This window comes from Coregonus clupeaformis, chromosome 35 (genome assembly GCF_020615455.1).
Source record: "Coregonus clupeaformis isolate EN_2021a chromosome 35, ASM2061545v1, whole genome shotgun sequence".
Taxonomy (NCBI): domain Eukaryota; kingdom Metazoa; phylum Chordata; class Actinopteri; order Salmoniformes; family Salmonidae; genus Coregonus; species Coregonus clupeaformis.
In genome coordinates, this window is record NC_059226.1 from 14,119,175 (window position 1) to 14,134,352 (window position 15,178).

The 15,178-nt window shown below is 42.5% G+C and overlaps 1 protein-coding gene across 5 annotated transcripts in view; it reads right to left on the bottom strand.

The window, feature by feature from the left end:
* The window catches only part of LOC121550325 (RNA-binding protein FUS), a 29,734-nt gene extending 15,503 nt beyond the window's left edge, over positions 1–14,231 (bottom strand). Inside the window, exons 1-7 of one of the 5 annotated variants that reach the window (XM_041862550.2) lie at positions 14,063–14,230; positions 9,441–9,465; positions 8,982–9,145; positions 8,583–8,748; positions 8,175–8,416; positions 7,870–8,053; positions 1,583–1,617 (exon numbers count right to left, since the gene is read on the bottom strand). In XM_041862550.2, the coding sequence (XP_041718484.2) occupies positions 1,583–1,617; positions 7,870–8,053; positions 8,175–8,416; positions 8,583–8,748; positions 8,982–9,145; positions 9,441–9,465; positions 14,063–14,075 (829 nt within the window). In that variant the 5' untranslated portion in view covers positions 14,076–14,230. Of the gene's footprint in view, positions 1–1,582; positions 1,618–7,869; positions 8,054–8,174; positions 8,420–8,582; positions 8,749–8,981; positions 9,146–9,440; positions 9,466–14,062 lie in introns of all 5 variants that reach the window. The other 4 variants (XM_041862551.2, XM_041862549.2, XM_045210863.1 and 1 more) reach the window with 4 other exon arrangements.
* Between the last annotated feature and the right edge of the window lie 947 nt (positions 14,232–15,178).

Consider the following 15,178-nt stretch of genomic DNA (forward strand, 5'->3'; position numbering starts at 1 on the left):
GAGCTGAAGCGCATAGTGCGTAAAAAATAATCTGTCCTCAGTTGCAACACTCACTACCGAGTTCCAAACTGCCTCTGGAAGCAACGTCAGCACAAGAACTGTTAGTCGGGAGCTTCATGAAATGGGTCTCCACGGCCTAGCAGCAGCACACAAGCCTAAGATCACCATGCGCAATGCCAAGCGTCGGCTGGAGTGGTGTAAAGCTCGCCGCCATTGGACTCTGGAGCAGTGGAAATGCGTTCTCTGAAGTGATGAATCACGCTTCACCATGTGGAAGTCCGACAGACGAATCTGGGTTTGGCGGATGCCAGGAGATCGCTACCTGCCCCAATGCATGGTGCCAATTGTAAAGTTTTGTGGAGGAGGAATAATGGTCTAGGGCTGTTTTTCATGGTTTGGGCTAGACCCCTAGTTCCAGTGAAGGGAAATCTTAATGACATTCTAGAGGATTCTGTGCTTCGAATTTTGTGGCTACAGTTTGGGGAAGGCCCTTTCATGTTTCAGCATGACAATCCCCCCATGCACAACGCGAAGTCCATGCAGAAATGGTTTGTCAAGATCGGTGTGGAAGAACTTGACTGGCCTGCACTGAGCCCTGACCTCAACCCCATCGAACACCTTTGGGATGAATTGGAACGGCGACTGTGAGCCAGGCCTAATCGCCTAACATCAGTGCCCGACCTCACTAATGGTCGTGGCTGAATGGAAGCAAGTCAGCGAAGCAATGTTCCAACATCTAGTGGAAAGCCTTCCCAGAAGAGTGGGGGCTGTTATAGCAGCAAAGGGGGGACCAACTCCATATTACTGCCCATGATTATGGAATGAGATGTTCGACGAGCAGGTGTCCACATACTTTTGGTCATGTAGTGTATGTCATGTTTCCACCAATGATAATTGGTTTCTATGGCTCGGGCATCAGCAGTAGAAAATAAAACCCAGCGTATTTTTTCAGCTCGATGCTGGGGGACAACGCAACGCCAGGAATGTGGCTGCTTCCATTTATTACGACGAGATCAATTATTCCGCCTCTCCAGCGTCAACGCGACGCTGAACACTTGACGCCCCAATGTAGCTCCAGCCATGCGTGCTTACGTTTATTGTATGGGTGTGGGCCCAGCGGGAATCAAACCACACAATCCTAGTGTTACAAGCGCAGTGCTCTATCAACTGAGCAAAACAGGACCAAGATCTGTTGAAAGCAACCCATCTACTGAATAATGAAGACCTTAAATCCTAATTACGTTTGACTTTTCTACCATGACCCTTTTTCACCTCAATATGCTATGCTTTCTTTCTAGTCTACCCATAACTCCTGAATGTACGTTTTGTTTCTAAGATAAAATCATGACCAATCTTTCCTTGTTGGTTAACTTTGTATAATACTTCCCATATTGGTTGTTCTTCCGACATCAATTCCCTCTTCCCACGATCAAAAAAACATCACATAATAGTTTTAATGTCCGGGGCCAGTTTCTTTTTTGGGCCAATAATCTTAACCTTTTGTATCTTGTTTTTCCCCCTCCCTTTAAGCTTGACTCTTTAAACCCACCAAATCTCTTATTTAAAGAGTTTTGTCACTTACCACCAAACTTATTGAATCCTCCACGATCGCCCATTCTGATGAGGAGAGAAAAGCGACACGCATTGAAGGCTGGTGTGGATGGAGCCAAATTTCTCTCAAGAGAGGGTTTCCACCCCCTTTTTACCCCATCCCCTCTTTACTCTCTTTCACCTCTCTTACTTTGTTCACCCCCTATCTCTTCTTTGGAACCACCCTAGGATGTGTCCCTTCTCCTTGACAACTGAGGATGGTCGGAGGTCAGTTTTGATGACCTTGTCTGTTTGGTACGCTAGTCCTCAGACCTTCGCATCTTGTTTGCAAGTGGGTTTTAATCCGAAGATCAAAATTGTCAACAGTCACTTCTCCTTGCTTTGTACAAGAGATCACTTAACACTCCTTTTGCATTGATCTCTGAAACCAACTCAGACCAAATGTTCTTATTTCCTGGAACTGCTGTGTTGTGTTGTACACAGTTCTATAACACTGCAACAGCTGCGGAATTCAAGTACACATAAATTAAGCACCTACAGAAAGGAGTTTAATGAAACCTTCCTTGATATGTTCTATATAGGTGACCGTCTTGAGACTTTGACATTGTCTGAAGAGCACACTTCCTAGGTAGGTCTTTGACATCCTTTCTAACTGATCAGTCAGTCCATGTTGCACTTGCAACTCTTATTCTTTAACCCCTGCCTATAGTCTTCTCAGTGAATGTCTCCTGCCTGTCCTTCCTTCTTTCTACCATTCCCCCTTTCCTCAAGAGAAAAAACTAAATGAGAAACAGAAGCCCACCATGGAGAGGTGAGAGCCTAGGAGGAGATTCAGAGATTTATTAAAGCATCATATCACACAGTAAAGGGTGGGTGGGAAAGTGGTGTTATAGAGGTGAAGAGGAGGGTGGAGTGGGGTGGATGACAAGGTCATGTGGTGTGTTTGTGTGTGGACAGTGTCAGTGTGCACATAAAGGTTTGCCAGTAAGACCCTTCAAATAGTTCACTAAGATAAATAAATCATCACACGGCTGCAAATGTAAGCAGAGGATAACTCTTGATGAAATGTGATAATGGCTACAGTGCTTTAGCTAAGAAAAACAGGGGTGGATGAGTGCCAGAATCTAACATGTGCTACCTTTGTATTCTGGATCTTTCAAAGTCACTCAAGGCACTTCAGGGATTTCATTTCCGCCATGGCAAGGTGAGCATAAAAAAAAAAAGCCTGCTATATTGCATAATACATTTAGTAGATGGGAAGCAAACAAATAAAAAGTTCAAGGCTACTAGGTCTGATTAGTGAGCGATAGACAAGGCAGTTTGAATAGACACTCACAGAGACCTGTAAGGATTTGGTTTTGCGTTGTCACAACCAGTCTAATCTGAATCTCTTGCTTATTGGTAACATTTCAGCAACGTAGCATGTTTAAAGTTAAAATGGATGACGTTTAGCAGCATTTAGCTTTTAAAGAACCACACAACTGTGGGTCAGTTGCACAGCTAGGTAGTTAATGCTAGTAGGATACTGCTTACTTCATCACAGTGGCTTTGGTGATGCTGTATTTGCACATAAGCAACCACAAACACAAATGTGCACTTTACACAGCATTTTTCCTATAGCCATGGATTGCGTTTGCTTGTGTGAGTGAGCATGGGCAGTTGTCAGTGTGAAAGTGCACAACGCTAGTATGAGACTCAGTTCAGGTTCCATAGATAACAGGCAGCGAGGAGAACATGGGGACTGAAGTAATTACTTAACAACCAAATAATTGGGAGAACCTAAGACCGATGTCTATCACATTCAAAAACTTCCTTCGCAAACAACCCCTAAAACCAGCCAGAACACTTACTTTGTCATGTCTCGTGGGTCGCATGTACATAGAACTCCAAACTATTCAACCCCTACTGAGTTCAAGTTTTTCCATGATCATAGCTGCACTAGCACACCAGTGCAGCCATTTTTCATTGACCAAATTGACAAGCGCTTCGAACATTTCATGTGGACAATTACATCTTTCCTTGTCCCCCTTGGATTTCCAGGTAACCGACAATGTCACCAAGACAATCATTTCACCACTGAGTTGTTTCTGTACCATCAGACAGATAATAGTATTTTTGGGGGATATCCGGATAGTGGAAATGCATGTTTTAAAGAAAAACTTCAAATGGAGACTTTTGGTTGATCATTGCAGCCTACTCCTCCTCATTTAGCCAACTTAATTATGTAATTTGAATTCCATTTTGAATTTATTAGAAATCTCCCACATCACCTGCTACACATGGAGCCTCTAACTGTAGCACCACTCTGATTGACCAACAATAACAACAAGCTACACGTGTGAAACGTGTTTAGGCTAACGGTGAGTCTTTTTAAATGGGGCGCACTTATAAAAACGGTCACATTTGGAATGTAATGATCTATCCTTGTAGGCTATGTAGCAATGTCGCATAAATAATTTAATTTTAGACAACAACAAAAAAATATATATATATATTCTCTAGGGCTGACCCCAATTAGTCGACTGGTCGATTGTTTGGTCAGGCTGTTGGTTGACCGAGATCGTTTTAGTCGAACAGTAACACACACACTACCAGTCAAAAGTTTTAGAACACCTACTCATTCAAGGGTTTTTTCTTTATTTTTACTATTTTCTACATTGTAGAATAATAGTGAAGACATCAAAACTATGAAATTACACATATGGAATCATGTAGTAAGACCAAGTCCATATTATGGCAAGAACAGTTCAAATAAAAATAAGCAAAGCGAAACGACAGTCCATCATTACTTTAAGATATGAAGGTCAGTCATCTGTGAAAATTTCAAGAACTTTGAAACTTTCTTTAAGAGCAGCCACAAAAACCATCTAGCGTTATGATGAAACTGGCTCTCATGAGGACCGCCACAGGAATAGAATACCCAAATGTACCTCTGCTGCAGAGGATAAGTTCATTAGAGTTACCAGCCTCAGAAATTGCAGCCCAAATAAATGCTTCACAGAGTTCAAGTAACAGACATCTCAACATCAACTGTTCAGAGGAGACTGTGTGAATCAGGCCTAAACGGTCAAATTGCTGCAAAGAAACAACTACTAAAGGACACCAATAAGAAGAAGAGGTGTGGTCCTCTGTAGCTCAGCTGGTAGAGCACGGCGCTTGTAACGCCAAGGTAGTGGGTTCGATCCCCGGGACCACCCATACACAAAAGAATGTATGCACGCATGACTGTAAGTCGCTTTGGATAAAAGCGTCTGCTAAATGGCATATTATTATTATTACTTGCTTGGGCCAAGAAACACGAGCAATGGACATTAGACCGGTGGAAATCGGTCCTTTGGTCTGATGAGTCCAAATTTGAGATTTTTGGTTCCAACCGCCGTGTCTTTGTGAGACGCGGTGTGTGTGAACGGATGATCTCCGCATGTGTATTTCCAACCGTAAAGCATGGAGGTGTTGGTGTTATGGTGTGGGGGTGCTTAGCTGGTGACACTGTCTGATTTATTTAGAAGAATTCAAGGCACACTTAACCAGCATGGCTACCACAGCATTCTGCAGTGATACGCCATCCCATCTGGTTTGGGCTTAGTGGTACTATAATTTGTTTTTCAACAGGACAATGACCCAACACCTCCAGGCTGTGTAAGGGCTATTTGACCAAGAAGGAGAGTGATGGAGTGCTGCATCAGATTACCTGGCCTCTACAATCCCGTGACCTCAACCAAATTGAGATGGTTTGGGATGAGTTGGACCGCAGAGTGAAGGAACAGCAGCAAACAAGTGCTCAGCATGTGGGAACTCCTTCAAGACTGTTGGAAAAGCATTCCAGGTGAAGCTGGTTGAGAGAATGCCAAGAGTGTGCAAAGCTATCATCAAGGCAAAGGGTGGCTATTTGAAGAATCTCAAATATAAAATATTTGTTTAACACTTTTTTGGTTACTACATGATTCCATATGTGTTTCTATCTATGTATATATTTGCGCCCATCTCAGTGAACTAAACCATTGCGGAGGCCTAGACTAAAAGCCAACTCATGCTTGATCCAAAAATGTGGTCAGAGGCTCCATATGGAGGGTGTGACGCAATTGCGGAGCCTCCAGAGGCATGCAGAAGCCAAATCGAGCTCCTTACCGCATTGCCATGCGCCCCCCAAATTTTCTAACAATGCGGAGGGCTCTGTATAACTCCGCATTGACATGATTGGTTGACGGTAGGTGGAGGCGGTACATCCTGTAGAAAACACAAACTCACTTCCTTGACAACAGCTCTGTGCCACGAAACGCAACAAATATGAATGCCCTGACTTCTGCCTTGGCCGTATCACCGTAAATGCTGCATGGCCAATGCAGACGTCAGAACCATGCGCACAGATGCACTTCTCTCTCCAGAATGCGCTCTCTCCCGCCAATTTGTGCACATTCATTGTTTCACAATTGTGTGAATTGTTTGCATTTGATTGTTAGTGTATATCAATTCCCCATGACATATCACCAGTAGTACATTTACTGTTAATTCCTATAATTTCTAATCTACAATGTTTGTTACGATAATTTCTGTTAATGCATTCAATATTAGTCTATTATTCCAGTCTTCCCATTATCATTGTCAGAGTGGACAAATTTTTTGCAGAGTGCACAACCTATACTACACTTGTGAGAAACACAAGGTTAATTTCATTCAATTTACGAGTTGTGTCAATTTATTCATTGTCTTTTGTTTGGCGCGCTCCTGTCAATGTTGAGTTAGGACGCACACTCATAGAAGTAGTCTTATAGGCTACCTGGCCTGCGCATAAATGTAGGCATATAAAATGTGCCCATTTGGGGGTCTGATAGTATTTCTGATTGGCTTAACGCACCACCACTAATGACCTGTGGAGCTTCTCAAAGTAATGTTTTCTTCACCTCAAACAGCAACAAACAAAGTCTGTTTTTATAGCCATTGAGAATTACAATAGTTCCTCAATGTATTTGAAAAACCTTTCCTTTCAATAACCACTCAGAGTGAAAAGGGAAAAATGTCATGCTCTGATCCAGTCAAAACATCATAAAATAGGCCTACCCGATTACTTCTTATCAGTGCTTGACTTGGACTGAAAAAGGTTCCGGGACTCATTTTGGGTGCTGGTACTGTTTATATTTAGGTGCAGGAGCTCCACAATACCTTTGAGCTAATATTCTAGAAGAGGAACAGGAGCTCAAGCAGTAGAACATTTGAGGTGCCCGTACTCAGCTCCGGTGAGCTCCTGCCCAGGTCAACCACTGCTTCTTATCCCTTGCGCAAATAGCCTACAGCTGTGTTTGTCCCGAGCTCACTGGTACGGGAAACTGAGCGCCCAGACTATTTTATACAATGTCGCAAATTCGCTAGCGCAGGCTTCGGGCCGGACCCAAGTTAATAGTTGATACAATGTTTCAAGTTCGTTGCAGACAGGCCATGTGTAGCCAATGTGATTTATAGGATATTCCTTTTTTTCCCCAATCAGGATATTTTCTACCTGCAGGCTGCAATGTTTTTACTGGTTGGCTTTATGTAGGCCATTTTTACATAGTTGGCCATGGCAATAGAAGTTACTTTTTAGGTTTGTATCATTTCATTTAGATTTGGATAGAATTTTCATTAACCACATAACATTGATTTTAAAATATGAAGAAGTTATTATAAATTAAATTGTTTCACGGAAATGTGTATATGAAAACCATAACTGGCACGCAGATCGGTAGAAATTGTAAGATACGTTGGCATTCCACATGAGAAAGGTTGCGGACTCCTCGTGTAGCCTATTACCGGCAACTTCAGGAGAGTAATGGCAGAATCTGTAAAAGCCAGCAGGAGCGGGAGGAGAATAGTTGGGTCAGGTTAAGGTTTTTTCCTTCTGGTTATCTAGATCTCTGGCGCCCTCGAGGCATTTGTCTTATTTCATCAAACCGTAAGCTCAATTCTTATAGTTGATTTTATTAAAACACATTTATTGACAACCATGTCCATTTACGGAAAAATACACGCAGAAAAATTTAGACCAATCGATTGGAAAATATTTTTTGGGGGTCAGGGACAGCCCTAATTCTCTCCAAGTAATGGAATACTAACGTCAAACACAGACACTTTGGATTGAGTATCAACCCGCTACACTACACAGGTGTTTACTTGACTGATGTGTAGATGTATCCAAACATAGATACAAGAGTTGAGTGTGTGTATGTCCTTTTGTTTTGTGGTGAGTCCAGGTAAATGTTATGGGGGACTGATGCAAGACGTCTAAGTGAATACTGAGGCGGGTGTGTGTGTGTTTGTGTAGGAGCGGAGCTATTGAGTCCTTACCCCATGCCGCCTGTGCCTCTAGGTCCGACACCTCGGTCGAATCCCCGGTCACCATCCCCACGACCTCTAAAGCCGCCTCCCCTTTCTCCACGGCCTCGCACGCCACTTTCTCCATAGCCTCCGTCCGAGCCACCATACCCTCCTCCACCACCTCCTCCCATTGGTGGCGAGTTACCTCTGTACCCTGTGGAGTAGTAGATGGAGGAGATTGAGGTTGAGATTCCGGGTGGGTGCTCAAAAAGAGAAGGGTGGGTGTATTCGAATGAACGTCAACTGGACCTCTAATATCAGAGGGGATTCCTTACCTCCACCCCCCTGGCTGTACTTGGTCTGCTGGCCGTAGCTCTGGGGTGGAGGTGAGCTGTAACTGGGGGCCTGGCTGTAGGGAGCCCCCCCGGGCTTCTGCTGGCCCCCGCAAGCCCCACTCTGTCCACCGCCACTGCCCCCATAGCCACCTCCACCTCCGCTCTGGCTCCCGTAGCTTCCCCCACCCCCACTCTGCGGTGGCTGCTGCCCGTAGTTAGAGGGCTGGGAGTTGTTGCCATAGCTACTGTGGAAAAGGGACAAAAAAGCAGCAATGTTATTTTAAGCCCAGCTGCTTCCACTTTTAGGAACACTAAGGATATGCATCAACATTTCATGGTTTATCAACACATTTTGTATGCTCATCCCACAATGCAGAACTTCCCAAACAGTCTTCCATAGTCTCTCACCTGGTAGAAGACTGTGCAGCAGCAGACTGCTGTTGTCCATATCCAGAGTAGGACGACTGCTGGTTGTAGCCGCTCTGTGGTGGCTGACTACTACTACTACTACTGTTGTAGCCCCCAGAGCTGTAGGACTGACCGCCCTGGGATGGAGGCTGAGAACCACATCCTCCTGAAGGAAGGTCACAGCAAGGGAGACAGAGAGGGGATGTGAGGTGGATATGCATCTGCAGGCATAAGCTACCAAGCACCAATTATGGAATCCAAAAACTGTTTGTCAATAAATAGCTCCATCGCCAGATAAGACAACAGGGGACAATGCTTAGAGACCAGACTACATCAGGAACACAATGCCTATAGCTGCACGATGAATGAATATTTATTATGGTGCCGCTGGTCACGTACCTGACTGCGACTGGCCGTAGTTAGAGCCGTAGCCTCCCTGGCCATAGGAGGCAGAGTTGCCCTCAGAGCTCTGGTTGTAGCTTCCACCGCTGCCGTAGCCCTGCTGGGCGGACGATTGACTGTAGCCACTCTGGCTGGCCTGGCCACCACCATAGGACCCATAGCTGAAAGCAGCAAATGCAGATATTATATGGAGTGACAACATGCACATACAATCTCATCTCAATATAAGAAATGTGTCACTTCAAAACTGGTGTGAAAAGTAATTTCAGTGAGAAACTGAACTTATATAGGACTTCACATACATTCAGAAGACACCTTGATCAAGCTTGCAGAACATAATGTAGGCTGGGCTTAGCCAGAGGCATGTATTTAACTTTAGATGGCTCTGAGTTTAGCAATCTGGGATTCATTTAACATCCACCAATAAAACGATACCATACACATATTTTGACTCACCCCTGGGCTGCAGTCGGAGGGTAATCTGAGGAACAAGAAAGGGATGTGATCAGTAGAGGTAGCCTAATAGTAGGGTGTCCACCCACTCTGCCTAGCGGGTAAAAACGAACTTTGGCAATGAAATTCCACTTAATGTTATAAAACACATTTTACCAAGACAAATATGATTCTTCATGTTCTGAATCGTTCAGTGGGGTCCCTCTCTAACATATCATTAACACTATATCCAAAAAGTAGGATTTCGTAACCCAATACATAATTGACAGAGCTTTGCTGCTTTTCTCGCAGTAACTTGAGGATTTTACATGTTGTGGTGGTCGTCTGCAAAGTTGTTTCTGCGGGTCGTAAAAAGCTAAATATGCATGACACGAAATGAATGAAATGTAAAAGCCTTTGAAAATAAAAGGTTTGCGGTACGCGCAGTGCCCGACTGCCCGACTAGGCAGTCTAATTTACTGCAATTCTACAGATCTACCCATGGGGCTTAGAGAAAATGTGCAGTTTTAAAGCGAGTTTCCTGAAAATCAAAACATTTTGCCATGGCTTATGCTATCTGAGTGACTTAAACATTATACCAAAATCAATGGGAGCCCCATGCCATGACAAAAATAATTCTGAATGAATCATTAGGAGTTTTAGATTCTCCCTGACTGTCTAACTTTTATTTTTGGTTAGTTCTCAAAGGTGATTTTATAAAAAATATATATATATACACAGTTCATTCGGAAAGTATTCAGACCCCTTGACTTTTTCCACTTTGTTACCTTACAGCCTAAAATGGATTAAATTGTTTTTTCCCCGTTCATCAATCTACACACAATGCCCCATAATGACAAAGCAAATACAGGTTTAGACATTTTTGCAAATATAAAAAAAAAAATGTTTCCTGAAATATCACATTTACAGTAGTATGTGTATTCAGACCCTTTACTCAGTACTTTGTTGAAGCACCTTTATCAGCGATTACAGCCTCAAATCTTCTTGGGTATGACACTACAAGCTTGGCACACCTGTATTTGGGGAGTTTCTTCCATTCTTCTCTGCAGATCCTCTCAAGCGCTGTCAGGTTGGATGGGGAGCGTCACTGCACAGCAATTTTCAGGTCTCTCCAGAGATGTTCAATCAGGATCAAGTACGGGCTCTGGCTGGGCCACTCAAGAACATTCAGAGACTTGTCCCGAAGCCACTCCTGCGTTGTCTTGGCTGTATGCTTAAGGTCGTTGTCCTGTTGGAAGGTGAACCGTCACCCCAGTCAGGTACTGAGCGCTTTGGAGCAGGTTTTCATCAAGGGTCTCTCTGTACTTTGCTCCGTTCATCTTTCCCCTCGATCCTGACTAGTCTCCCAGTCCCTGCCGCTGAAAAACATCCCCCCAGCATGATGCTGCCACCACCATGCTTTACCATAGGGATGGTGCCAGCTTTCCTCCAGACGTGACCATTGGTATTCAGGCCAAAGAGTTCAATCTTGGTTTCATCAGACGAGAGAATCTTGTTTCTCATGGTCTGAGAGTCCTTTAGGTGCCTTTTGGCAAACTCCAAACGGGCTGTCATGTGCCTTTTACTGAGGAGTGGCTTCCGTCTGGCTACTCTACCATAAAGGCCTGATTGGTGGAGTGCTGCAGTGATGGTTGTCCTTCCGGAAGGTTCTCCCATCTCCACAGATGAAATCTAGAGCTCTGTCAGAGTGCCCATCGGGTTCTTGGTCACCTCCCTGACGGACAATTCCTTCGATCTCATGGCTTGGGTTTGACATGCACTGTCAATTGTGGAACCTTATATAGACAGGTGTGTGCCTTTCCAAATCAAGTCCAATCAATTGAATTTACCACAGGTGGACTCCAATAAATAATATAATATGCCATTTAGCAGACGCTTTTATCCAAAGCGACTTACAGTCATGCATGCATACATTTATTTTATTTTTTGTGTATGGGTGGTCCCGGGGATTGAACCCACTACCTTGGCGTTACAAGCGCCGTGCTCTAACAGCTGAGCTACAGAGGCCCAATCAAGTTGTAGAAACATCTCAAGGATGATCAATGGAAACAGGATGCACCTGAGCTCAATTGACTTATAGCAAAGGGTCTGAATACTTATGTAAATAAGGTATGTTTTTTAATTTTTTATAAATTTGCTAAATGTTCTAAAAACCTTTTTTTTTTGCTTTGTCATTATGGGGTATAGTGTGTAGATTGATGAGGATTTGTATTTATTTAATCCATTTTAGAATAAGGCTGTAATGTAACAAAATTTGGAAAAGGGGAAGGGCCCTGAACACACTTAAATGCACTCTGTTAGGGGGTGGCAGGTAGCTTAGTGGTTAAGAGCGTTGTGCCAGTAACCGAAAGGTCGCTGGTTCTAATCTCCGAGCCGACTAGGTGAAAAATCTGTCGATGTGCCTTTGAGCAAGGCAATTAACCCTAATTGCTCCTGTAAATCGCTCTGAATAAGAGTGTCTGCTAAATGACTAAAAATTTTAAAAATGTACATTTAATCTATTAATTGAATGGTGCCCTTCGGAAAATACATTTAAATTGTGTTTTACTGCAATTTCTTCCACCCTGCTCCATGTATTCAATGTATTCCATTTCAAATGTGGCTTCCAGTGCAGCTTTATGCCGTGTTCAAAACAAATGGGAACTCTGGAAAAAAAACGAGCTCTGACTGGGAAAAATCGATTTCAACGGATGACCTGAAGATCACTGACGTCATGATTTGACCTTGTATTTTTCCAAGTTCCCAGTGGTTTTGAATGCAGCATTTCTTCCAGGCTATGACGACACATCTGGCAGTTCCTTCTCTGTATGTTCCTAGGAGCTAGCTATTTGTTCCCTAAAAGCAGGGGTGAAAGTAAGGCGATAATGGCGTTCCGGCAAAATAAATAGTGGGGGTACGCCGTACTGGTAAAACGTGAGCCTATCACAATTAATACAACATGCCCAAAAAACGATTGGCTATTACAGCATTATTTAACACTACTGCATGTCAGCCGCATGAAAAATGTATGAATTGACTGGAAAACAGGGGGTATACACTCCCCAAATTGCATTGTGGTTCAATGAGAACACTTACATTTTGTCAAGGTGGAGATGAGTGGCGGAGACATGCACCAGACACACAGAGATGAGTGGCCGAGAACGAAGCGCGTGCAGAAAAAAGTTGATGGATAAATTCACGCTACAAGTGTTAGCCTAATGACAGTCGCAGAATGTCACTACAATACACGTAGGTGTCTCTTTCCATTCATCAAATTGCAGGTCAATTGAATTGCCAAAATGATAGTCTACGTAGCTTACTCCTGTCTAAACAGAAATAAATACAATCATTCAAAATAGGCTACTACACCAGAAAGCATGATTTGGCAGCAGAGGATCATTAGCTTCTTTTTTTCCCTCTTTTTTATTATTATTTTAAATCACATAGCCTACAGTCGGAAGGGCCTGCAATTTGGACAGCGCGCCAGGCAAATTCCAAATAGGCCTAGATTGTGGAGTTGCGACTCATTGAAAAGCAGAGAGCCAGACATATCGCAATATTTAAAAATACAATCACGGAAAAACAGTTTGGAAAGCAAATGGCTGTTGCTGTAAAGAGATTACAATGAAAATAATCCAATCTGTCTTTTAGTCATCAAAATTCTCAACTTAATTGAGTGAACAGTAGCCTAGTATCTTATTGGTTCCAGCATTTTAGTATTTTTGCGAACAGTGATTGAGTTATAATATTAGCCTAAATTATGAATATCCAATCTAATCAACACATTAGTAATAGTAGGCTATCTTACATAAGTCTGTAAATGCGAGGATGCATGGAATGCTTTATTATAAGGGTCCATGTTTATGGTGAAATGTAGCTTTGCGCCGCCTATGTTAAAAGGTATTGCATGTTAAAAGTGATATGGCAAATATCTACTAGGCCTAGGCACACAGACATCATATACAGTGCATTTGGAAAGTATTCAGACCTGTACCCTTTTTCCATTTATTAATTATTATTTTTTGGGGGGACTATTTAATCCATTTTAGAATAAGGCTGTAACGTAACAATGTGGAAAAAGTAAAGGGGTCTGAATACTTTCCGAATGCACTGTATTTAATGAATATGGCTTCTATGTGTAAGCTATAAAAAAATATATGCGTGCGCGCACTTGGGTGTCCCGTACCGATAATAAATTAAATCTACTTTCACCCCTGCCTAAAAGTAATCTTATTCCGACTATTTAGAATATGTTAGCTAAGCGACCAAGCTAATAAGATGACATCTACAAAACTAGGTCAGTAGCTAGCACAGACCGGTCTCCTTGCTTGGTTCAGTTGGTTGTTGAACGCATTAGCTTGCAGCTAAACAAAATGGTGGTTGTCGAATTTGCCTATCTAACTAGTTAACAGTCTTTTATTTTGGCTAACTTTTGTTTGACTTGACAAGTTCACTTGCCAACAGTTACAAATATTTTAAATGTTTCCTTTGCTAGCTAGCTATCTAAAACAACATATGTATAACGTTACACAGTTAGCTGACTGACGTTAGCTTGCAAGCTAGCTACTTTTCATCTGACGTTAGCTAGCTTTTTGTTTTTAATGGCCATTTCAGATATAACGTTGTCTTGTCCAGTGTATTCTTACCATTCGACGCCATCTTCTCGTTTAAAACCTTCGAGTCTGAGTTCAAACTTGTCAGATGTTGATTAGTTAACTAACGTTAGCCTATTCTTCAACACAGCAGGTCGCACCAGCTGCTAATGGTAGAAAATGGTTCTCTCAGCCTCCAGTCTTATGCCGCGTTCACATACTATTCGGAAATTTGAAACTCGGGAATGTCAGACTTGCTAACTGATTGTAGTTATACACGTTCCGCGTTCAACCAGTTATTAAGTCGGAAATGTCCGAGTTTCCTAGTTCCGACTAGTACGTGAATGCAGCAATATTGCACTGGTCATATGTCAGATGACGACTCCATCATAAAGTAATACAAGCGTCATCAAGGACCACATTTATCCATAGCCAAAGGTTTGTCTGATTTAATTCTCACCTATTAATTAAGCAAGAAATTAGGATTTCCATCTGCTCAGTAGTCCATGTGTCAAATACTTGAGGTGCCACAAAAGTAGACAGTTAGAAAAAAACATTTTTTTATAGAACACTAATCATATTAAACACATTTTCTCCTTTATTTGAAATGGCAATATGTGTATGCTATGGATTTGGTAACAAGGAAAAATCATTTACACACTCGAAAGACTCACACAATCACAGACCGCCACCATGTAACATACAAAATATTTCAGTCGAGATGAGCAGGCCCATAGCTGTGGTGGAGTGTAATACAGTGTTTTTCTTGAGTCATGCACATTGCTGAATGGAGGGGTGTCAAAGGATCCCCAGGAGTTTGAAATTATCTCAGTCAAAACAAACAAGTTTTACACATCCAGATAAAAATAAATTATCACGTTATGTTTCAGGTGGATTTTCAGTGTGTCGGTCAAGTCTAATTGCCATTTTAGGTATTGGCCTTTTAGTTATTGTTTGTCAGGTATGTTTAAACAGGTATTGTAGTTTAACAAGACCAACATTTAGGCTATTGGCACTGAATCAGAACATGGAGCGCTTCTTCATGGCTTCTTCATGTAATCATTTTCATATTATGAGCTGTTTGACACAATAATGACACAGTAGACTAAGGCTAAATTACATACTACTTCAAACATGTCATGTTTTATACTTATGCCTACATGGCATGCA